The 24,282-nt window shown below is 33.2% G+C and overlaps 5 protein-coding genes across 6 annotated transcripts in view; 1 reads left to right on the top strand and 4 right to left on the bottom strand.

Moving 5' to 3' along the window:
• LOC105833945 overlaps positions 1-5,183 on the top strand; it is a 49,885-nt gene extending 44,702 nt beyond the window's left edge. The window contains exon 9 of the mRNA XM_028192450.2: positions 4,348-5,183. Within this exon, the coding sequence (XP_028048251.1) occupies positions 4,348-4,417 (70 nt within the window). The 3' untranslated portion in view covers positions 4,418-5,183. The remainder of the gene's footprint in view (positions 1-4,347) is intronic.
• Positions 5,184-6,949: 1,766 nt separating this feature from the next.
• Positions 6,950-16,087, bottom strand: LOC105833947 (HEAT repeat-containing protein 1). Of its 2 annotated transcripts, XM_036286660.1 has the most exons (10): positions 15,624-16,087; positions 15,377-15,526; positions 14,848-15,142; positions 14,086-14,449; positions 10,641-13,946; positions 9,802-10,479; positions 9,310-9,627; positions 8,774-9,222; positions 7,964-8,414; positions 7,526-7,696 (listed from the first exon to the last, which is right to left on the bottom strand). In XM_036286660.1, the coding sequence occupies exons 2-10, from the start codon at positions 15,516-15,518 to the stop codon at positions 7,526-7,528; spliced, it is 6,174 nt and encodes a 2,057-aa protein (XP_036142553.1). In that variant the 5' UTR covers positions 15,519-15,526; positions 15,624-16,087. The 2 variants fall into 2 exon arrangements, with proteins under 2 accessions (XP_036142554.1, XP_036142553.1); XM_036286661.1 differs by lacking the exon at positions 15,624-16,087 and having other exon boundaries at positions 6,950-7,696; positions 15,377-15,518.
• Positions 16,088-17,204: 1,117 nt separating this feature from the next.
• LOC114254159 (gem-associated protein 5) lies at positions 17,205-23,554 on the bottom strand. The gene is made up of 13 exons (XM_036287525.1): positions 22,944-23,554; positions 22,434-22,801; positions 21,757-22,071; positions 21,419-21,683; positions 21,098-21,323; positions 20,959-21,040; positions 20,449-20,884; positions 19,682-19,982; positions 19,418-19,595; positions 19,121-19,340; positions 18,682-18,921; positions 18,405-18,608; positions 17,205-18,287 (listed from the first exon to the last, which is right to left on the bottom strand). The coding sequence occupies exons 1-13, from the start codon at positions 23,250-23,252 to the stop codon at positions 17,862-17,864; spliced, it is 3,570 nt and encodes a 1,189-aa protein (XP_036143418.1). The 5' UTR covers positions 23,253-23,554; the 3' UTR covers positions 17,205-17,861.
• On the bottom strand, positions 19,055-19,354 carry LOC118645491 (component of gems protein 5-like). The gene has a single exon (XM_036286663.1). It carries the CDS (start codon positions 19,337-19,339, stop codon positions 19,079-19,081), a length of 261 nt encoding a protein of 86 aa, XP_036142556.1. The 5' UTR covers positions 19,340-19,354; the 3' UTR covers positions 19,055-19,078.
• LOC118645490 (gem-associated protein 5-like) lies at positions 19,671-19,990 on the bottom strand. Its single transcript, XM_036286662.1, has one exon. It carries the CDS (start codon positions 19,953-19,955, stop codon positions 19,674-19,676), a length of 282 nt encoding a protein of 93 aa, XP_036142555.1. The 5' UTR covers positions 19,956-19,990; the 3' UTR covers positions 19,671-19,673.
• Positions 23,555-24,282: the final 728 nt, after the last annotated feature.

Here is a 24,282-nt window from a genome sequence, read left to right as displayed (position 1 = left end):
GTGTGTTATAAAGATTCTTCGGCGCCGCTTAATCGCTTTTGTACGAAACTTTTGATCAGTGATATAATTAACGTGATAAAACCTTTCTAGATCTTTCGCTTAATCTGAAAATGTCTGATTTTAAATGTGATAAAAATTATCGGAGAAAAATTATGAATCTAGAGAGAGATATCAAGTAGTATATAAAAATAAATAATGACAGAGAAAATTTTACTGCTGCATTCGTCGTCACGAATCTAAATTTTGATTTTACCTTTATAATGCCAATTTTTACCTTATCTTTACTTTTACTAAAAATTATTTTGGTTTTTTAATCTTCCGTTCTTTGGGTGTGATATTTTTTATATATTTGACAAATAAATATTAGTATATATTTGATATGATGAAATTGATCAATTTCCATTATCGAAAATAAAAAAAAAATAATTTAAAACTCACTCGTACGATGCGCAGCAGCGGAGTTATAATAATCTGTAAAATAAAATGCATTTATTATATATAAATTATGATAACTCTTCAAAAAATAATTAATATCTAAAGAAATTATCGTTTTCATTTTCGATTCTTTAAAAAACATATTTAGCAAAACAATTACATAATTACAACTCCCCCAAACTTTTTTACATTTATAGAAATTTAAAAAATATATATTTGACAAATAATTTAATAGTTAAATAACTAAATAAATATCTATCAATAAATATACATCTTAAAAATACTGACAATAGCAAATATTAAATTTCACATATATAATTTATTAGGTAAATTTTCGATTAACATCTCAGACTGATCTAAAATATTTTCTAAAAAAAAAACTGATGCTGTATCACTCAACAAACCGAACAACAAACGCGAGTAGGAAATGATAACGAGAATATGAAATAACTAATTAACTAAATCAGGAAAAGCTACTTACTCCGAGGTTGCTCCGCCGTTGCCCGATGCCCCCCAGGCATCTCCTCCTTCTCCTCCTCCTCCTCCTCTTCCACATTCTCGTCACTCTCTTCTCTCGTACACACTCCTACACACTAATGTAAAACAGACATTTGCGAAAATATCGACTACTACTTGCCACAAACTTTTCGTACTTGAGAAAAACCGATACACTTAGGTCTCAACGAAATACTTCGTACAACACGAACGAATAAATACTTACCAAAACAGAAGCGAGGATAGATGTCCCCCTCCGCCCCCGCGCGAAAGAAACACTGCAGACATGGCCACCGTTGCTCGACCTAACCCCCCAGCGGGTGACGAACATCTCAGCCTCTCGCCAAATTCGCATCCCGACTGTAATCGCCGTGAACTCATCCTACACTGACCTACACCATCACGCGAACGACGAACGGCAGCTCATACACGGCCGATTATAGCTCTTTACTTACGAACAAGTGCGTAACGACGCCTGCCCACCCGACTCGTGATCCAATGCGTCTCGCGCGTTCGGTCGCGTTCCGTTACCGGTCGAAAAATTTGAACGCGGGACAACTTCACGCGAGACGACGCGAGACGACGCGAGACGAAGCGGGACGATTGAAAGCGGGAACCGATTCGTAATAAAGAATCGATCGAAACTGGGAATGTCATTATATTCTTCTGAAAGAATATCTTTTAATTGATCATGCAAATGATGTTGCAGGGAGGAATTTGTGTCTCGCATTATTTTCTAAAATTGGTTCTTCGAAATTTCCATGTTTTTCCCAACCAGCGTAACTGTCAATCGAGTCGCCGTGAGCAGCTTGAAAGGATGAAAAAATACTTTCTCCTTCAGTATCTCTCCAGCATTTTCTCTTCGATTTTGCTATAAGAGCCGATCTCTAAAATAAAGTGATCGTTGTACAAACGAGTTTTTTAATTCATCGATTTATCAATCACAGTTGCATTTACGTATAAATTTGACTTGCGAAACTCGCAATTTCAGTAGCCATCGTTTTAATTTGGGTACTCGACACGTAAAGTGACCCGATGACACGGCAACACTGATGTGTTTACCTGTTCGAGCACTTCCTATTATAAATGATTAGGGTCAAAGTGCACGTGGATAATGATTCACTGTACGCCGCAAAAAGAGATAAACACTCGCCTCGTGCCAGGCAACGTCGTCTGAACGTAAACATTGCGTTATCACCTGATGTTGTTTGCTGTCGGGAAAACCTGGAGTTTTTAGGGAGTTTGTTTTATTTTATCCTTGAAAATCACGGATTTTCATGAGATTTGGATTTATCTTTGGAATTTATTTTTAAACGTGTGTAAAAAGTAAACAAAAATGTTAAATCGTTTTTTCTCTTCGTTGCTGTAAATTCCTTGTCGAGCTGCAAAATAAACGAAGCCGTGAATTGTGTTTGACTTTAAGTTTAAGGGATTAAAATTTTACATTCTTATGCGTGCGTATGTTTATTTTAACATATATTTTACGTCCGTACTACGTTCTTATTCTTCCTCAAACATTTTTTGCATTGCGCGACAGATATAACCAAAATTGCATTTTTAAAAATCCTGAATTGTAAATCGTTTAAAATAAAGAAGTCTTTGAAGATCTATTATATTTATCCAAACGAAGATAAATCGATTATTTAAAAAACAGCACGAGTAAAAAAGAAACAAAACTTAAAAGTAAAATTTAAAAGTAAAATTTTTCTGAATATTAAGTCTCATGAAAAAATTCATCTTTTTTAAGGATAAAATAAATTTAAAAATAAAATTTATTTTTTTTGCCTCTTTTATACATAGATTGCATAAAAAAATAATTAAAGCAGTGTGTAAAGTCAGACCTAACAATACAAAGTCCAAGATTAGATCACATAACATGTTTAAGACTTTTTTTTTGCAAAGTGTTATGTCCGAATTTGGGCTTTGGACTTTGTGTTGACGAGTTTCATAAATATTAAAACTCTACTTTTGCCATTGGAGGGTTAACTAAATCGACATATAAAACAAAAAAATTTGTGCCATGAATTTCAACATCTTACGTCTACATGAATTATTTAAATATTGTTTACGTCATATTACATATTGTTTATACAAATCTTTATGTAGACAATACATAACGGGCAACAAATGATTCTAAATTGGAAAGTATGTAGTATTACAAATAAAAAATGGAATACAATTTTTACTTTTTCTAATAGAATCTGAATTTTATAATCCATGATAATGGATTATCGTTCACATAGGTGACACGTTATAGTCTACATAGTTTACATTGTACACACGTAATGTAGATCATTTTTCACGTGTAAATGTTCAACTCTTACTATAAATAGAGCCTTCGATCCTGCATTCTGATGTAAATTAGACGAAATCGCGACGGCTCGCCGAGTGAATGACAAAGTCTATCAATTGCCATACGCTGCAAAAAAAAGGGAAAAAAAATAAACACGCGTCGCGTGCCAGGCACCACGCTGCCTTCGTAAACGCGATGTAAACACTCGACGCGCCACGCCGCAGGATTAACCCATGTACAAATTATCTGTCTCCGCAATATATTTGTACGACTATACGCACGTTTCGAATTAATTTCGACGAGCAGGCGGCGTCGCCGTACGACATTCTCACGGGCACATCGAATTAATTTGTATTAATGCGATGCGTTCCGCAGGGAGTTTAGCAGAGAAACGCGTTGCCGGAACGATAATTCGACGGTGCGGTCTGATTGATTACACATGTAGTTACGCGGATTGCCCTACGTATAACTATTACACGTGCTTTATTAACTGTACGAGAAGTAATGTAACGCACGCAAAATCTACCTTCCGTTTGTTGGGTATTACACGGAATCTTTTCAAATTATCAATACGATAATGCACGTTTGTCAATGCTATATATTACGTTTGTATAATACAATTAAAAAAAAATTGCAATTAGGAAAGTTATCACTGGCATGTCACTTTACTTTTAAATAATATTTCTTAAAGCAAAATTAAAACTAAAACTTTGGAAACATAAATAAATGTAAACTAGAACGTACATTTTATCAAAATGGTAAAATAATTTTTATAATACTGTTTTATATTTTTCCACGACTCAAAATTCTCGAACCTTTCAAGTTCTATTTGAATTCGAATTATTCGCACACTAAGAATCACGTAAACAAATAAAAATATTACATTTTCGTTATTAACTATGAATCTTGCAAAACATTAAAAAAGCTTTCCGAGGATTTGTTGAAGATATCATAAAACATTTAAAATTATTAAAAAAAGATTGTAAGACCTCTATCATTTTTAATATTGTTGCTTTAATTCTTGTAGAAAATATATCTTACAATTTATTGAAAGAATTTAATTGAACGAAATACAGCGGCACGGATGGCAATGCATAAAAAAGTTTCTTTTTTTTTCGTTTCAGAAAACTCTCGACCACGACGCAGGGCGAAGAGATGGCCCTTCGGGGACCGCCTGACGTACCGAATGTATGATTCGAGGAGCCCAGGCTAGTCGCACACGTGGCCACCAGGAACGACGAAAAGTCACCGATGTCCACGTTGAGGTCGGGGATCGTCGCGACGACGCCGCAGGACCGATCCCCGAAGGACTCCGAAATTCTCACAATGATCCCGTGCAATTAGCTAGAAAAGCTATGCTCGAAGAAGCGAGTACAGAGAGAGAGACAAAGAGAGAGAAAGAGAAAGAGCGCGTCTTCTTGCAGCATTCGAACTCGTGTGTGTGCTTATCGTGGACTCGTAGCGCGGAACGTGACTGCTCGAATGTCGCTTCAGAGATCATTCTCTCGTTTCATTTCCCTTGAAATTTGGAGAAATGAAATTCGGAGTCGGACGACGCTACGCTTGGACACTAAAAAGTGCGCGAAGAATACGGTCAAAATACCGAGTATTTTTCTCGCACGTTTTACTGCTAAGTGTATCCGATTGATTATCACTTTACGTCTATGTTAAATACATTTTTTTAATACACCGTATTTATCATGATTTATTTCGCGATATGTTCGAAGAATAGTTGCGTTTAGAACGAAATATATGTTGCCAAAAATATGAGGCCCAGTGTCTGATAAGAGCGTTTTAAATATAAATGGAGGACTATATTGATCCGATGCCATGTAACTCGCGAATCTATATTACATACGCATATTTACGTTATTCTGTATTATAATGTAAGGAAATAATATATTCTATACTTCGTCCGAGATTGTAGATAAGTTAAAAATAAATCACCGTTTTCGTAATAGTCGAAGCTTTCATTTCAGAACCTGATTTCCAATCTTTACTTATCGATCTTAAATCTTTAAAGGACTAAGAAAGAAGAAAAGCTTTATTAAATTATTATTTATTCAAGTTCATTATTTTTCTATTTTTTCGCCGCCAATCATGCTATACTTGAATGAGAAGAGAGGAAGAGATGTACAGTGAACCAGTGCATGAAATTCTCGAATTGGTTGGTTCTGCCTTATAAAATTATGCAAATTTGAATACATAGCGAAGCGATAGTATTGACATACGTTGTCCCATAAATCAAATAAAATTGTTCCGGCTTAATTCTGTTTGATTTATCGAGAAATGTCAATTCCTGTGAAGTATCTGTTACGAACATGTTTTGCTACTCAGCAATGACGCATGTTAAAAAAAAAGCATCAGCGAATAAAATGAATGGAGACTTTAAGCATTCCGTTATATTTCGCTGACAGTTAAAACAAATTGTAAGTTGCGCCATTTACAAGGAACACAAGATATATAATTTAGTTTGCTATTCTAATAAAAAAATTTTTATATTTATATATCGTATTAAAAAATACATTTTTGAATTTTTTGAAACTACTTATAATTGATCAATATAAAAAGTTAAAATTTTATTAGTATTTCTTTTAATTATTTAATACCTAATTATTTAAATTTATTATTATTGCTTAAAATAATATACGAGTAATATAATTATTAATCTTCCAATTAATGTATGTGGGCCTGAGTATATGTGCTGCAACAAAATGTTATCCACTCGTAATTGTAAAACAAGCAAATCTTGTTTGGCTCCCATCTATAAAAAAGAAAGTGTAACTTTTCTATGTACCTAAGTATTATTGCATTAATAATATGAAAAAAATATGAAAAAAAATGTTTATATATATATATATATATATATATATATATATAATTAAAATGTTTTAAAAGATTTTGATGAATTGTTGCTTCTCTATTCAGTTATTGTTAAAAAATGGAATACCAGACAAACAAAATTTATTACTCATGTCAAAGTGCAGTAAAAATAAAATATTCAATAAAAATATTTATCAATATAAATATAGGTATATATAAATAACTATTTTCAATTACAGTGTGTTGACAAATGTTTTATGAATTATTTCAGTTTTCTTTAACACTTTAGGGCGAGAAAATAGTCTAAATATAGTCTAGTAATCTAATATAATCTAATAGTGTAAAAATAGTCTAGCTATGCAAGATACCATAAGTCGGCTAACTCAATTATCACATTCTTCCCTCGTTTGCATGATTCTTCGCCAGATTCACTATCGGTTGTATGAGAACTTTAAATTTGCTTTGACTGACGAAATTATACACGAAATCATAGCCAAATACTTGATGAAACGTCAGCATAATTTGCCTCCACCAATTCAATTCTATTTGATTCGTCCACAGAAGTGTTAATTTCTGCAAAGTGTCCGTTACGAACGTATTGTTATTACTCAGCAACGACGTTGCATGCTTCAAAAAGAATCCAGAAGACTTCGGGTGCTTTGTTATATTCGACGAAATCTAAAAAATAATTTTAATAATTATCTAAAAAAATTACATTAAAAGATGCGCTTTTGAAAGAATTGACAAATAAAAGATATTTTACCTTAAATTGTTATTAATACATTATCCTTTTTTTATTTATCTAGAAATCTTTTACTTGTAATATTTTATATTGATCACTGGCATTATATATATAAATTTGAAGAGTTCTTGAAACAAAAGGAATAATTATCCAATAAGAAGTACCACGTAATAAAAAATTATATTTGCTTGAAGAAACGAAGAGAGCGCGTTTTTTCACAGCATTTGTATGCACGCATTTTGCCATAGAATATAGTACAGAAAGTGATTGCTTGAATGTTGCTTCCGAAGTTCATTTGTATTAATTTAAAAAAGTAAAATTTGAAGCCGGATGACGCTATAATTGCATAAAGAATACAGTAAAAATCTTGCTTTTTTTCGCACGTTTACTGCGAAGTTGTATCCGATTAATTGCTATTTTATGTTAACAGTAAATAGGTATGTACATCTTTAAATATTATGTGTACTGCATTTGCAAAAATTTATTTTTTAAAATATTACTCGAAGTAGCTACGTTCAGAGCAAAATAAGTTGTTAAAACAAGATGTGGTGTGTCTGTGTGTGTGTTTTGTACAGTATCACAACAGTTTTACAAAAAAAAATTTAAATACTTAAATTTCATCGAAAATGTACTCTTTTTTAATCACACATTACATATGTATAGAAACGCGTTTTACTGTAATTTTATTATAAAACCTAATTATTTACATATTTACAACTTTACACATTTGGAAAGGTTTAAAAATATTTTTGTAAAGGCTCTCCTAAAATCTCTTCTAGTGTGCGAACAGCATTCTGCGCACTTTTCTCTGTAGCTTCGTCTTCATCTTCCAACATTTCTGCCAGGAATGGCACAGTTTCTGGCAATAATGGCATAAAATCTTCACCAAGTTTCCTCGCGATTTCAACCTAAAATGTAATAAAGTATAATTGTCAAAAATATAAACAATTAAAAGCCTATTTAAAAAATATTGAAATACAGAAAACACGATAATTACGATAATTAAGTACCAAAAATAGCAGCAATTATTAATTATTAATAATCACAATTAAACATATGTATATATATATATAAGCTGTATAAACAGTTTTAGCATAAAATTAATTTTTTATAAAATTTTACTGTGTCACTAAACAAAATAATAGTAGATTAATCATTAAAACATTTGATCTTACCAATGCATTTAAAGCAGTGCTCCTAACATAAGGCTTTGCGTGTCTCGTTTTCAACAACGTTTGATAGACTAGTTGTTTGTGTAATGAATCATCTGCAATGGCGCTAGCAAAGGAAGCTATGCAAGGCACAATAAGTCGGTTAGCTCGACTTTCGTATTCTTCCTTCGTGCCCATTGTATTTTCCACCTGGTCCACTATTGGTTGCATAAGAACTTCAAATTGATTCTGACTAACAAAGTTGTGTACATCATAACCGAATACTCGATGAAGCGTCAATAAAATCGCCTCCACCAGCTCAATTCTGTTCGATTCGTCGAGAAGTGTCAATTCTTGTGGAGTATCGGTTATGAACATGTTGTTGTTGCTCAACAACGACGCCGCATGCTTCAAAAAGAGTCCGGCGAATAAAACAAAGAGAGACTTCAGACATTCTGCTATATTCGCCGATAATCTACAAAAATAAATAGAAATTTTTGCACTTTTAAAAAAATTTATAGCACAAGATACATTATTTTTTATTAATTTGTTAACGAGTTAAAATAATATTTCATGTTTATATTATATTAAAAAATAATTATAATTTTGAAATTTTTTGTGACTAATCTAAAATTTTGTGACAAAACTAAAACAAATATTTATTTCAATTATTTTATAATAAGAAATATCTATTCATATTGTTATTATTATCTCTTAATCAGTAATATAGTAATTAAGTAATTTAAATGTTAATTTAATCATTGCACGATTAGCAAGAATCATAAATACTTGAAACAGATTTACAACTGTAATTTAGAATTAAATTGTTCGTACCTATAGAATGTTATATTTCGCTGCTTGTACTGTGTATCGTTCGTTGCCCATCCATAGAGCTTATCATATAACGGTCTAAATGTTACTTCGCTCAACTTTAAGAGCAATGCCTCTAGTGCTTTACTAACGCTGTCCTCGATCGCAATGATATCTTTTAATGTAATTTGCGCGTCTTCATCCGTTTTTATATTATCTTCGCTTCTTTCGCGGAATTGAAGAACCTCGAGGAAAAAGTCGCCAAGATTGTCGACATCAAGCTTCAGTTCTGCTGGACGCTCGCTGTTGAAAGATTCGGCTAGCACATTCATCAATGATGGTATACATTTGTAAGACTTCTTTCTTAATAACATCTGATAAGTTCCATTGATAGCTGGTAGCAACACTCGTAGAGATATGCAACTGGATAATTTCTGCGTCGTTGCCTTCAAACGCGAAAGGACGATAACGGCCTGTAAAATATAAAGAACAATTAAGCTACAAGAGGAACTAACGAAATTTTTGTAATAGAATTACAGCTGGAAAGATATCACAAATACCTTAGGATGCTCCGTGTTAGTATATTCAGAACTCAGTATTGTCAATTCAGACAAGAGTTGATCCAAGTAGAGCGACAGGAAATTTCCCAGAGACTCAACTATCTTCTGTAAAGCACTTACGATGCTAATGACTATTACATCCGGTACATTCTGATGGCAATGGGTTTCTAACAACTTTAAAATTGCTGGCACAAACTTATTCAACGAGTATAGAGCATGCGTTCGCATTGAACTGCATAATTCTGCTACACACAACGCTGCATTGGCTAATACTGGACCATTTTTAGAGTGCAACAATTGGGTCGTTATGTCCAAAATCTGTAAACAATTATTAATATATACATAATATTAAATAATAGTAATTATATACTAAACTATATATAGTATTATTACAATAAGATAATTTTTTTTAAGAATTGCTTAATAAATTATCAAATTTTTATTAATAAATATCAATGTAAAATAAAATTTTGCTTAAATGAGTATAGGTACCGGTCTAAAAACAGCTGGATGATCAACAGCTAGTAATTTTCCCAACAGCTTCAAAGATATTAACACTGTCTGTTGGATTATTTCTTGTTCCTGGTTTTCAACCTTTACATCGACATCGAAGAAGTCTGCCAATGGCTTGATCAAACTTAAAAGATCTACATGAATTTCCTCGTTAAATTTCTTTTGAAGCAATCTTGCATTTAGTAATTCCAAAGCTTTCTTCTTCACCGACAGCAATTCATGCTTTAATAGGTTTTTGACGCTCTGCAGGAACAGAGAATTCGGCAATAAATTGTTCACCAAATCCAACACATCATACAAATGATGTAGCAACACTTTCCAGTACTTGGCGCTCGGTTTGTTCTGATGTTGATCAGCAGTTTTCGAAATAGTCTCAATCAACAGAATCAGCTCGATCGCCAGGCGATCGCAGTACTTGTTCATATTGTTTGCCTCATTCTGGCTTAACACGGCCACACGATTGATAAAGTCCTCATGCGACAGGAGGTTACTGAGAAACTGCACAGCTGTTATCTTGTAGTGCCGAAGATTTTTCGGCGTAGATTTGGTCACATCATAAATATTCTTGTACTGGAATTTCATTGCTTCCCTTCTGCCCTGTTCGTCATCGATGTCCATCGGTAATATCTTGACAAACTCTATTACCTTCGTGCAAATCTAAAATAAAAATCGGAAAATTCTTTCGTTATATATCTCTAAATAATTAAAATAATCAAACAATTGTTTACAGAATCAATTACGTAAATTCCTATTACTAAAATGTTATCAAAAATTATTATTTTGTGAAATTCTAATAGAAATGATTTTCGAGAACTAACCTGAAGTAATCTATGTGGCGAAAATTGTTGAGACACCTGAATAGCAAAATCCAACCATTGCGTGGGATGTTCGGTCCGGGTTGCACTCTTCATTACGTGACTCTCAAAAGTCAACAAATAAAACAAATGGAGATGGTTGTCGAGGAGTTGTAGCAGTTTTACAAAGAGCGGCATTCGTCTGTGCTCGGGAATGTGAGGCAGCGAGACAATAAATGTTCTTAGTAACTCGCAGGCATGTGTTGCATCGTCAGCCGCGTTTATAATCGGCACCACCGTTTCCAGGGTCTTGGAGATAATCTGTATGGAGTAAGCGTCATCCTGCCGCACCATCGTGTTGCCCATAAACGTGAAAATCGGCATGAGATTAAAAAGAGCGTGATGCATGTCCACATTCCTTAAGAATTCGACTAACACCAACAACGCATGATGATGCGTCTGTGGATTGCGCGACGTTCTAATGCACTTGACGATTAGCGTGATCTGCAAATTAGCGTCGCGCATTGGCACCTTCTTATTCATCATTCGAAAAATCGTCGAGAGAAGCAGCTGGTTCGTGTACTCGACTGGACTCTGTTCCTCTAGGCTCAGACAAACATTCAGCAGATCGAATAATACGCTGTACAGCAAATGCTCACATTGAATGTTATCAGCGCGCTCGGCAAACTCCAACAGAACGACACCACGTCTCCAGGCTCGACTGTGGATCATCGCTGGATGCGCTAGGTGAATTTGGCTCTGTCGCTTCTTTCTCTTTTTCGCGCTCGACGTCACATCCGAGTTCTCCACTGACTCTTCTTGAATTTGTCCGCTCCGCTTCATGGCCTCCAATTCCGAGATTAGGAGTGTTGCATCCATGCGTAGCTGATGAATAGTCTTGCCCGCGACGGAGACGACGTCATTAATCTCACAGTCAATCATCACGTCCAACATTTTGGATAGAATGCTCATCTGGAGATCGCGAGACATCTCATCAAAGAGCACATTGATCCGTTTTAACACTATAATGCTTGGCGACGTTCGGTCGCCGCAATCTAAAACCGCGCAGGATTCGTGCATCAGAATGCACTTTGTAAACAACAGCCATACTTGCTCATCCTTTAGAGCATCAACTGTGTTTATGGTAAAACGTTCCAATATATTTCGTAAGGCGGAACCGGCTGACTGATTTTTTGGATCATCCTCCAACTTTTGCAGAAGCTGAAGGCCCATTGGAGCCAATTGTTGAAGAATCTCGGAGCTATTGACGTTCACTAGAATATCAAGAAGCTGTGATCTTCGATTTAGAGAAATCTTTAATGCCTCGTTCTGCTGCATCACCATGTCGAACAACAGTTTCTGAGCCTGTTGCAACTTTTTATGTTCTTTCATTTGATGAGAGACATGTGGATCTGGAGAGAGAAAGAAGTACAGGTTAACTGCAAGATCGTCAGGATCTTGGCAGATCTCCGCGCACTTTGTCGCTAGTTTCTGCAGCAACACGAAAAACGGTTCCGCATTGAGGCTGAAAGTCTGCGTCAGTTTCTTTACAATATCCATCGCCACTCTCCTGCATTCATTGTTACGTCTCGTCAATGAAAGTAGCACATTAGTTATAAATTCTTGATCTTGGAACGCCCATTGAAAAGATTTACACTTATTTAGCAATTGCAAGGAAATCTGTAAACAATGATAGGACAACTGCGTCTTGACAGGTTCCGCGTAGAATTGTGCAAGGAAACAAATGAGGTTCTCCACTGTGGAAAAATATAGTTGGAAAAAGATTTGTAGACATCTAGCGTAATGTTTCCGCCAGTGTCGGTTGTTCATGCCTTCAATATACATCTCCAGAAGTCGCAAAATGAGATTACTTCGCTCTGCATTATTGTCGAAGTCGAGTTTCGACTCGGACTTGATGTTCAGTCGCCTGTGTACCATTTCAAGGACGTAAGTGCCCACCTGAAGGGGCAAGATTCCTTCGGACGTGAGTTTCAAAGCCATTTGAATGTTATTACCGTTGATGTTGTTGCAATCGCGCAGTACTTTAACGTGTGCATATGTCTTAATCATTTTTGTGGCTATTTCAATAACATCACGCGCGGTTTTGGCTGGCATCGAACCCACGGGTACCCTGCATACCGATCCCAGTAGAATCATATTGAAAAACAGAGATGCCGCATCACCATGCGGCATTTGTTGCCGCATGGAATTCAATATACTCTCTGTGGGCGGTAATAGCTCATATTTTAAGATATTATGAAAAGCGGCAGAAGATACTGCTTCAGCGTTCAGTTTGGATTTGTCAATGTCATTAATCACTTGCTGCATATATATATTATTCTTAGCAAAATTCGATCGAAGTACCTCCAAAGCAACTGCCACGTCCTCGTCTGTGGCTGGAAATAAGTATGGTAAAGCCGTGATGAAGACATTAGTATTGTCACTCTCTTCACATAGATCTAAGAGCATTTTTAGAGCTGGCTTAGCTAAGGCTTTCCTCGATGCTGTGTGACAAGTTATTAACAAAACCAATAACTCTTCCACCACAGTATCCGAGGGTAATAAACTGATCAATTTCTTTGTAGGGAAAGACAGCAGTGTCTTCACAACATTCACGTCACTATCATAGAATCTCTCTTGAAGAGTACTCGTTATTATACCATGAAAGCTCTCGGATATATTTACGTTGTTCTTGGCAAGAATTTCAAGAGCGGTCACTCGTTGCGCGGCGCTGATATGAGTTAGCTTATTTAGAATCTCGACAAATCCCTGCGTGCCCTCGGTGCCAAAGGGCCAAGAAGTAAGAAAATGTAACGCTTGTTTAGAACTTTCGTCATTCTCACCTTGCTTCATCAATTTTTTCAGATACCTATCAAAATTGTCTGGGTAGCTGCACTCAAAACGCTTATAGAACTCTGCTAGAAAGTCTCTCGCGTTTTCATTCTTGAAAAATTCACATGTTAATACATTAGATAGAATGGCGTCTACCGCCTCGCTATCAAGTCTAATATGATCCAGAATATTGTTGATCATATTCTGAACATCATTAGTGCTTTGGGGATCCCTGGCGACAACTTGACAAGCTGCTTGAAAAAAAGACACGAGAAATCGTGACGCGTTAGTGTCTGTCTTCGAATGAATCTTGGCAACTGTTTCAACAAACCAAGATAATTCAGAAAGTTGATGGACCAAACTTTGCGGTACGACAGTGAGCCGATTAACCGGAGATTGATAGAGGTAGAGTAGAAAAGTGACAGCTTCCTGTTTCAAGTGCGGCATTTTGAACGTCTTGAGCAACAATTTTTCTATGGTGTCTTCATTCAATTTTACCTATAAATTTACCATATTATTAAAAATGTATGATAGTTACATTTTTACAATATATTACAAAATCAAATTTATTTATTTAATATTTAGAACAAAAATATTCGACAAACAGGCGATTATGGTTAAAACAGATGACACTTACCTTCGTCATCAATTTCGCAATAATCATATAGCTGCTGGCGGCAAAATCGAGAATGGGACTTTTTAATCCATGAAGAAGAGTTGGCAATAGGTAATTCACTTGAACCTCGGTGACAGACATAAATTCGATCATGCCTAATATCGCAGTAGTGTAAAAAGCATACAAGGTGGTTAGGCATGATGCTTGATCTGAGTAAGTCTTCGTGGCAGATGTCACATGAGTACATAATGTCTTCAAAAATCCTTTGTCCGAAGTCAAACGCTTAACGAGAATTCCAGAAGGCAACGTCAAACCGCTTTTCTGTACAGGTGTTAACCAATGCCATTTATCGCTCTCGTCTGACAAATCTACCAGTTGCAGAGCTCTTAAACAGTCATAAATTTTTAATTAATCGCTTTAAAGATATGTACTAAATAAATATTAGATGTAAAAAAAATATTATCGATAAAAGAAAAATATTTTATAAAGATATTACAAAAATTAAAATATTTTCAGTTTCTAATTTAATATTTCATAAAATTTCTAATATATTTTAGAAATTTTAACTTTATGTGTTATCAAAATGTAATAAAAATTTTAAAATTCTTGTCATATGTTCGTTATTAATACATAGCAAATATTTGCTTTCTAAAAATAAGGTTTAAAAAAATATCCTCTGTACAAATATACTATTTACACTCACTGTATATAATATTGATGTTTAAATTAAAAACTTTAATAAAATGGTATTAATAAAAAATATAATTTCAGTAGTATACATACCTAACGAATATACGAGTCTCATGATATGGCAAGATAAGAAGAATAAACTGTTCCCGATTATACTGATGAATGTGATACCTAAATACAAGCCACTCCAATGCTTTATGACAAGCATTCAGTAAAAAATACGGAGTTGCAAATAATAAAAATTTTGCGATGTTTGCATCTAGTTGTTTATTTACTGTCGCATCTTGCACAGCTCTTTCAAAATGTACAGAACTTTGGGCAAATAATGTGTTATAAAATTCATCAAATACTCTTGAAAGTTTTTGTAGTTCTTGCAAACCACTCTGCCCTGAAAATAAATAAAAAAGTATGATTATAAAATAAAATAAAAACATTTCTTTAGTGTTTTTCTTTTGTATTACAGAAACATATTTCTTTTAAAGATTAATTTAATAAATTAATGCATAAAACAAAACTAGCTAAAAAGAAATTAATAAAAAAAACATTTACTATATAAATTATATTAAAAACGAGTGAGATTTTATTAGATACTTGTTATTAGATACAATAGGAGAAAGCTAACCTATACTTAGGACAGTGTCTCTGTCCAAATTCGCAGCCTCCTTTGGATCAAACAGTAAGCTAGCACGTTTTTTATCCTGCAGCAGTAAATTCGTCTGCGGAGTTCTCAATTTTTTAAGTTGTGCTGCCAACGACGTTGCCATTGCCAAATCTATAAACGCACCGCAAAAATAGAGATAACCTCAAAACACATCCTTTAAAAAAGCGAATATTTCTGATTTTTCGACACAAAGAAGTTATGAACTTACGAAATTATTTTCTTGATGTCACAACAAAGTTAATACATAAAAAATTAATGCCAACTTAATATAATTAATAAAATTTAAGAGATATATCACGTGTGCATAAACGGAACACGTGCAGAAACATCGAGAGACGTCGCAAGTCGCAATCTCAATTCAATACTTGCACGCGCAAAGGACAAGTCTAGGGACTCTAGAAACTCTAGGGGCTAGAGGGTGCTACGCCACCTACGTATAAACGCAAGAGTTTCTTCGAGTGGATCGGGACAAAATTGGCGAACTTTTAAATGACAGGATGAAGGTGATACCGTGGAGGACATTGTATATAATCTTATTAAAACGTTTTACAACGATGTCAAGTCCCACGGTCCAGAAACCTCCTTGAACATTATTTTTCACGTTCTGTATCACTGGATCAGATTTCAAAATAAGATTGTACAATATGTAGGAATCTAAACGATATCAATGTATATGAGGTAAGAATATCTGGAAAATTATGTAAATTTATAATGTTACTTAAATTCAGTGCTATATGATGTCTTACAGATTTTGGAAGGTTAGAAAAATCATACGAACGCGATCTTTCATGAGCCAGAGGGTGAGCTGTTAGCGTCAGTTTCTGACGATTATATGTATAAGCTTAGAGCGATTAAAGAGAATCAAAAGTGTATGTCTGCATTGTATTTGACGTCACTTGATACTAATGTGGCACTCTGGAAAAGTCTGGAAAACTCTTGGTCGCGGAGAAGAATGGTTTAATACATATGTACAACATCAGAAGCCAACAAGCAATTGTCCATTGACTCTGGAGCTGTTCTCTTGACTGCAGCTGACTGGGGACCTAATCCTTTGAAAATCGTATCAATGGCTGCCAGAGATGTATCAAGGTTAAGGTAATAAGAAATATGATTCTAAATCTTTCCATTATGTTATCCTATCCTGTCTATATTTTATTAAATTTTTTTAAATAAATTAATAATTTATTAAATTTATTAATTTTTAATAAATTAAATTTTATTAATTTTATTAAATTAAATTTATGTCTAGTTGTTTTCTGATGAGTGGATACATGGTAGATTTTAAAAACACACAAAAAAAGTGAACAGTAAGAGTCAGACACAAATGAAAATTTTGTATCGAGTATCAGATGGCTGGATAACTAATTGAAAGTTTTCAATTTAAGATTGAAAGTATATTATATGGAAAAGTAAAGTTAAATGTGTTGGTATGACATGGCACTATGTTTGTGCTGGAAATGATAGAGTTTCTGGAGAGTAAATATAAATTAGGTTACATTAAAATAATTGATTTTGTCCATGAAGGAACTTAATCTCTGATTTAAACTTGGGATGTTATATAGCAGTTAAATAACAATTTCTTTTATTCTTGTTTTTCTTTTATTAATGTTTCTTCACAAATTGAAAATCACTTAATAATCAACAAATCAATAATACATTGAAATAAAGTTTTGATTCAAAATATTTCCATAATGTGGTAAATTAAATGTTTTTACACACATGCGCACCAGGATATATATGTATAAATCCTTTTAGAAATAAAATTTTACTAGCATAGTAAAAAAATATATTTTTATAATGTACTATATAATTGCATGTTTTATATAGACAATATATAAAAGTAACTTAGGATGCAAAGCTTATCATTTACAATGATATAAAAAATCTGCATATAGTGTTATTTTTTTATACTTCTTTATATTTTAAATTTTTAACTTTCATCTATTTTAGGTATTCACAGTGTATTATCAAAAGAAGATAGTTAATCGGTATCTTTGTTTTCTTCAAATGGATCTGTCTCTTTATTTATCATAAATTGTAAAAGTTAAAGAGATACTAAATTTTCGCTTTCTTTCATCATGATAGTGTCAACTGTCATTCTTTAATGAGATTGTTGCAAAATTCTAAAAGTTGAAATTTGTTATTACCTCTCAATTTGTAAGCAACTGAATGTGCTATTTTTAAAATGGTGATAAGATTTGGTGTGTAATCTCGTTTCTCATTGAATTTATTTATATGGAATTTGGGTTTCTGTGTTTCTTGTTCGAGATCTCTATAATTATCATCATTTTTTGTCTTATTCATCGCTCTCACTGCAAAACATAATTTAAAATATATTGTATGTATAAGACAATAACCTTATTATTTAAATTGATTTGTATACTATACATAATCATATATTGAAATCTACAAATCTAACAAAAACTTAATAGATTATAAAAAAGCACTAACCTAGAATGTTAATTTTTTTCTTCAATTCGTTATGTTTATCAATTTTTTTCTGATGAGATATGTTTGTTTCATTCATGATACTGTTTAACAAGTTTAATACCAACTGCATAAACTGCGTTTCTTCTTCGTCCGATAACGTTTTTGAATATTTCGATAACCAGTTCAGGAGACCGATGCTTAAATAAGCGCGTATACTCTGCGATACGGGATAACTGTTTTCTGCGTAAATGCTACTTTCGTCCGTTGGTTTCTTGGTATCCAATATCGTGAGAACATGCGTAAAGAATCCTTCCTTCTTTGATTTGGCTAGATTTTCGAATTCGAATACGTTGCTTATTGCTGTTATTAAGTGCTTTAATTGGGTTTCTTTTGCATCGCACGTGGCCGCCAAAGCAATTTGATAACTAATGTATATGTCCATCTGAAGATTAATACAAAGTATTATTATACACGGATAGTATTAAGTATTGTTATTAAATATATCTAAAAGGATCAATAGTCATTCTTATTTCTGTATTTCACATCTTACCATTTTAGCGCACGATATATTTTCCAAATTAATGTTTATATCATCATTTTTACGTAAAACATCGTACATGAAGGTGTTATATTTTTCCTTAAGAGTTTGTAACACACTTTTATTTTCCTTTCCTTCCAACCATTTTTTCATTATATCTAATTCAGTCTCTTTCGAGTATGTGCTCACGATTGCCTCATGGGCATCTATATGTACCTTCAAATACTGCACACAAAGTTTTTAGTTGCATTTGGATAAAAAAAGTATGTACGTGTAAAATATATGTGTAAAAATATACCTGAGCTTGTCCGATGTCCTTGATAAGGGAACGTGCTTTGGACCAATCTAACTTTATTAGAGCAAGCGTCACCGCGTTCACAATTAAAGACGTACCGAATTCCTCGTCACCACTTAAAAACGCTAGTTCTGATGCTAGTCCTAAATTGTCTATGTCTTTTTGACGAGAAAGAATCATTGCTGCCTTATCAAACTTGTTCAGTTTTACGTAGCTAATACATGTAATATTACAAAAGTCACGTTAATAAAAATTTTTTATAACTATTATTTACATTTATATATATTTAAATTATTATTATTCATATACATATATATGAAAAATACATTTTCCATTATATGTAGTATATTATACTTACAAAAAATGTTTAATAGGAAATATTTATTAAAAAATAATTGCCTTACCACTTAGCTGCTTCTTTTAGATGACCTTCAAAACTAGCCCATGTCGCCCAGGACTCTAATATTCGATTTAGAAACGAATCATCAGCATCTAATTTCAATCTTCCGAGTGTATATGCCTCCTCATACATGAAAGCATCTAAAAGCACTTCTAAGGCTTTGTCAATTTTGTTTATCCTTAGTAAATATGTTACTGCTTTTCCTGGATTATGGTTCGTTATTAATTGTTGCGCATACTCTTCGCAAATTCTTTCCCACATTCTGCAATATCAGAGTTTATTGTATATAAACAATATACACAAAATTTGTCTTATATTTGTACAAATATTTATACATACAACATAGAAATACTAGGTGCAAGCGATACTAAATAGTCATTTAATTCACCAACTAAAGCCGCCCTGTTTAAGTGATCTTTTAATTCACTATGACTACACCATAGATTTGTCTCGGGTTTTAATTCATCACGCCATAGATTTATCTCGGGAACGAGATCATTTAAATTGTTCTGTGTCTCTGAGAATCAATAACATATCATTAATAATAAATATCAACGATGTTATTACCATGTATCATGTCAATTGTATAAAAAAATTATTTACTTGAATTAGATTGAGTTTCTTCAAGAACTTCATTAACAGGATTTGGTACAGTCTCATTATTCTCATTATTGGCCGTCTTTGAATTCTTTTTCTTCTTCTTACCCTTTTTCTTCTTACCCTTAATGTCGGAAAGTTGCTTTGGCGATTGCTCCGGTAAAGTATAATTCCATACATGTAGCGTAAAATCCGACGAACCAGTCATTATTAATTGTGGTTTGAGAGGACTCCACATACAGGACAATACAGGTCCGATATGACCCATGTACGTGCCCATCAATTCCTCTTTTTCAACGTTCCACACCTAGAGAACGATATATTCGAAAAAAAATTACGTAACGATATATAAAAATGATTAAATTATATTTAAATAAGATTTAATATCTGTATCCTAATATAACACAATGCTGTACATCGAATAATAAATAATTAAATGCAAGTTTAATTTAGATGACACATAGAAAACTGTATAAAAACTATCGATTTGTAGTCGGTGAGTCCCTGATTCTCATCCCATGTATACTCAATTTTGTTGTAAAAATACCGATTGGAGAATAACCCGTGTGACTCCATATGAAAGCGACAAGTTAGTAACCAACAGATTGCAAGTTTGAGTTCTACATTCCATATATACGAATAAAAATAATAAAATAATGTAGTAATTCATTAATCTAATAAAATTTGCTAATAGACTAAAAAGAATTTTATCTGTATTGATTGAAAATTACGAATAAAAGAGTAAAATTTCAGGGGATCATATTTCATTCTACAAACTTAATAGACATAAATGAGCCATGATGCGTATAATTTAATTGAACAATACTGTGTATAGTGCATGTATATCTCACCTGTGCAATATTGTCGTAGCTACCAGACACTAAGTATCCATTGAAATGTGGACTCCAAGCTAGAGACACCACTTTATCCGAGTGTCCGTTTAATGTCGCTACTAACTTGTGCATTACGTCTTCGTCATTTCTGTTTTCTGTAACATCTCCATTGTCTTTTAATTCTTTTAATAGTATTGAAATATCATAAATTAATATGCTACACGAATCGGAGGCAATTGCCAAGTAATTGGCAAGCGGCGAGCATTCATCTGCCATTGTACGGTCGGGATGCCACGTCAGACAATTCACCATAGTTTTGGAAATTTGTATCGTGTCGCCGCGTTTATTCAGCATTTGATCATAAAATATAATTGACCTAAGAGAACAAAATTCATTTAAAACATTTCTTCAATTAATTTTTTTAAGAAATTTTTTTTAATATGTACATACCCATCTTCTAACCCAATTGCTAAGCACAAATTGGATTTCCAAGAAAACTCTGAACATTTTTCTTTAATTATAGACATAGGTTCTGAAATAAAAGTTACGATAATAAAAAAGTATAGCAATAAATATTAACAACACCTACCATCTTCCGGTGAAGATTTTTTATGGGCTATTAGTTCTCCATCTGCACAAGAGAACAAAAAATATTCTGAGTTAAGTTGAGCCCATTCAAGCTTATAAATTATATTTCCGTGATACGGTCGGTATAATATAGGTGGTTTGTTAGTTCCAATTGCATCAAATACACCAACACGGCCCTCTCCAGTACCAAAAGCAATAGTAGATTTATCTTCGGGAAACCATGATATCTAATGCAATATATATATATATATATATATATGATATTAATATTCATAACACATGTCAAGAAACAATTCTTACAGGTTGTGCGAATGTTTCTTACCGCTCTTATTTTTGCTTTTATCATCTGCCACTGCATAGTCATGTCAAAAGTCGTTGTGTGAGGTTCAGATAAATTCCACACACGCAGCGTCATGTCTCCTACGCCAAGTGCAACGCGCGAGGTATCAAGAGGACAAGAATCTATGCAATATACGTACCCTCCTTGTGTAGGAATTTTATGTTCCAAGATCGCTGGTTTTGTAGGATCGCTATTACGTTTACAACCTATAACCCAGCGATCTTGCGCCAAAGACCAGACCTTGAGCCTAAAATATATTAATAATACTGAAAAATTGTCAACATTTATATATTCGTAATTTGTGTACAATGTTAACTCACTCGGAATCTGTCTTTAAGTTATCAGGCGTTGCGTTGTAGTTAGGTACAGCAGCAATGGAAAATAATCCTCTATTATGAAACGTATGGAACACTTTACATTCAGGCTTGGTTTTGTTTGAAAGATCCCAAGAAAGAAGTTCACCCCAAAGGGAATTAGTCAAAAGCACATTAGACTCTATCCAACATACCGTAATCCACTGTATGTTTATATTAAGCTTACTTTTATGTGAAGAAGCCATGATTGGTAGATTTGGTAAGTGTATTATAGTTTTCTCATACTTGCCATCTCTACCAAGTCTCCAAATGTATACAGATCTGAACAGAAATAAAATAATCGTAATAGTTTGTATAAGTTATTTGTTTCTTTTTACAGTATAACAATATAGCGCTCATTTGTTACAATTGCATAACTAAATACATTTTTTTTTTAAGTTAATTATATTCATTTTTTAGTTGGTTGGAAAGGAAAGAGAATTTTTATAAGAATTAAATACTTAAAGAGCGAAAATAATAATACTTTCAAACTTCTACAATCAGTTAATCACATTTTTGTATCACATTGCATTAAAAGATTATTTACATGTACATTTTATGTGTACATGTGTACATGTGTTTATGTGTACAATAAATTTTTAAAAGACAAAAAATATATATGTATTATGAAAGTTTTATCTCACCTATTCTGTGCACCACAAGCTAGAAGTAAATTTTTCTCTTCTTCTTCACTAAACACATTCATCTGCGAGGGGCACCAAGACAAACTAACTATGTCGTTATGGCTTTTCAGTTTATATAATATCGTTTCTGTTTGGATAATAGAAGCATATTGGATAATATAAACTAAACCGTTTTTAGTACCTAGCGCTATAAGACTGGAATCATGAGGACAGCAAGCTAAACATGTAGCCCTTAGCTTGCCTAGATATACTATGTTTGAAGTCTTGTCTCGTACATTACAGTACATTAGAAAACCGTCTGAATTCACTGCGCATACAAGATTATTATCTCGAGCTGACCAATCAACCCCTGCAGTCAATTTGCTTTCCTAGAATAATAAAAATTTATCAAAGAGTCATATAAATAATGAAAAGATTAATTTTTTTCTATGATAACTTTTCAACGTTTATACAATTATTATATTTAACTAAGCTATATTTAACTTCATTTTATCACATTTTGCCACTTACATCGGCAAAAGAGAATTCTGCTACCAATTCTAATGTATCCACATTTAAAATTCTGACTTTAGGATCATCACCACCACAGATCAGTAAATCTGGACTGTCCGGGCTGTCGAGCTTAGGGCAAAATGCCAATGTAATTACTTTGTCTTTAAAGTAATCTTTGACTATGGAATACTGCATTATATTGTTCTCCTTCGGCCGGCCGATGACGACAAAATTCCTTGCACCCCATGCCACAGTTCCGCGTCGCGAACATGCAAGGATATTGCTCAAATACCAATTTGGTGCGGGAGGCAATGTCACTTCATTCATCCTGTCGTGTTATATTCCCTATTAAGGGGCTGCTGGAGTTGTCTGTTTTACCAACAAAAAGATAGTAATTTTTGTTTAACAATATCTTTTTATTTCTTTTATAGATTTGGAAATCCTTCTCCAGAATAAAAGAATACGCATTGCTATCAGTCTGTGGAGTGGAATTTCCTCCAAAAACGTGAAAAAATTGTTAATTTGCTGTCACATCATAACAATGTTTGCTTAATATAAAAGATCTACAGTTTGTACCTACGAAATTCGTATTCACAGACTAGTAGACGACGAGAACAAACAGTGTCGAGTTTCGAAAATTAGATTTTAGTGCCTAATTGAGACGAATTTATGAAACAAAAATTTAGGTTATATACGCGTAAAAAGTCGATAAATAGAGCAATAAAAAAAAAATTTTTTTTGTCCTTAATATAAAGTCCAATTCACAGATGGATATTAATATGTGTACTTTAATTCTGGAAAAGAATTTCCAAATTTATAAAAGAGATATATACGAAATCTCATTAATGATGTGCATGAATGACTCTACATTATCGACCTCGATCAAGTTTGAGAGGCAGTCCAGCATCGCCTTAACAAAAGAGAGAATAGATTTTACAAAATTATCTCGGCCATACATATATTAAAAACATATTCTGTAAAGTATTTGTTATAAACGAGCATAATGCCAGCAAAAAATACAGAATTTGCTAACGCAATCTAAAGGCAGCACATTAGTTTAAATACAAGTTGCAAATATGATCAATCTGATATAATAATCTGCTAGAATCTTTTAGTTACAAAGAGAATTTTTTGTTAACATTTTGGAAGTTAAACATATACTAGCAAAAGTTATCCTTTTTCCTAGCAATACAAGATTATAGACTACACAAATAAGTATAAATATATAAACAATTAGTTGAGTATTAGCAAAATATGTAAATAATAAAATCATAAAAAAATCAGATCATAATGTCAAGGAGTCTCCTTAGTTTGAGTGATTGAAAATAAACGTTATACTCGGAAATTTTTTAAACAA

Source organism: Monomorium pharaonis, chromosome 5 (assembly GCF_013373865.1).
Source record: "Monomorium pharaonis isolate MP-MQ-018 chromosome 5, ASM1337386v2, whole genome shotgun sequence".
NCBI classification, from domain to species: domain Eukaryota; kingdom Metazoa; phylum Arthropoda; class Insecta; order Hymenoptera; family Formicidae; genus Monomorium; species Monomorium pharaonis.
This window is presented reverse-complemented; position numbering and strand designations above follow the sequence as displayed.

Bases quoted from the DNA above. Each gene is read 5' to 3' on its own strand.
- LOC114254159 (XM_036287525.1), bottom strand. From the start codon at position 23,252: ATGAATGAAGTGACATTGCCTCCCGCACCAAATTGGTATTTGAGCAAT. The intron at 18,922-19,120 runs GCTAGTTTTGAA...AATTTTTATTAA, and splicing joins TAGAGTCCTGGGCGACATGG to CGTGACTTTTGTAATATTAC. The intron at 18,288-18,404 runs GCTAAAATGGTA...ATTAATCTTCAG, and splicing joins ATTTGGAAAATATATCGTGC to ATGGACATATACATTAGTTA.
- LOC118645490 (XM_036286662.1), bottom strand. From the start codon at position 19,955: ATGGGCACGTACATGGGTCATATCGGACCTGTATTGTCCTGTATGTGG.
- LOC105833947 (XM_036286660.1), bottom strand. From the start codon at position 15,518: ATGGCAACGTCGTTGGCAGCACAACTTAAAAAATTGAGAACTCCGCAG. The intron at 15,143-15,376 runs GTTAGCTTTCTC...ATTTATTTTCAG, and splicing joins AGACACTGTCCTAAGTATAG to GGCAGAGTGGTTTGCAAGAA. The intron at 7,697-7,963 runs GTAAGATCAAAT...ATTACATTTTAG, and splicing joins GCACTGCTTTAAATGCATTG to GTTGAAATCGCGAGGAAACT.
- LOC118645491 (XM_036286663.1), bottom strand. From the start codon at position 19,339: ATGTGGGAAAGAATTTGCGAAGAGTATGCGCAACAATTAATAACGAAC.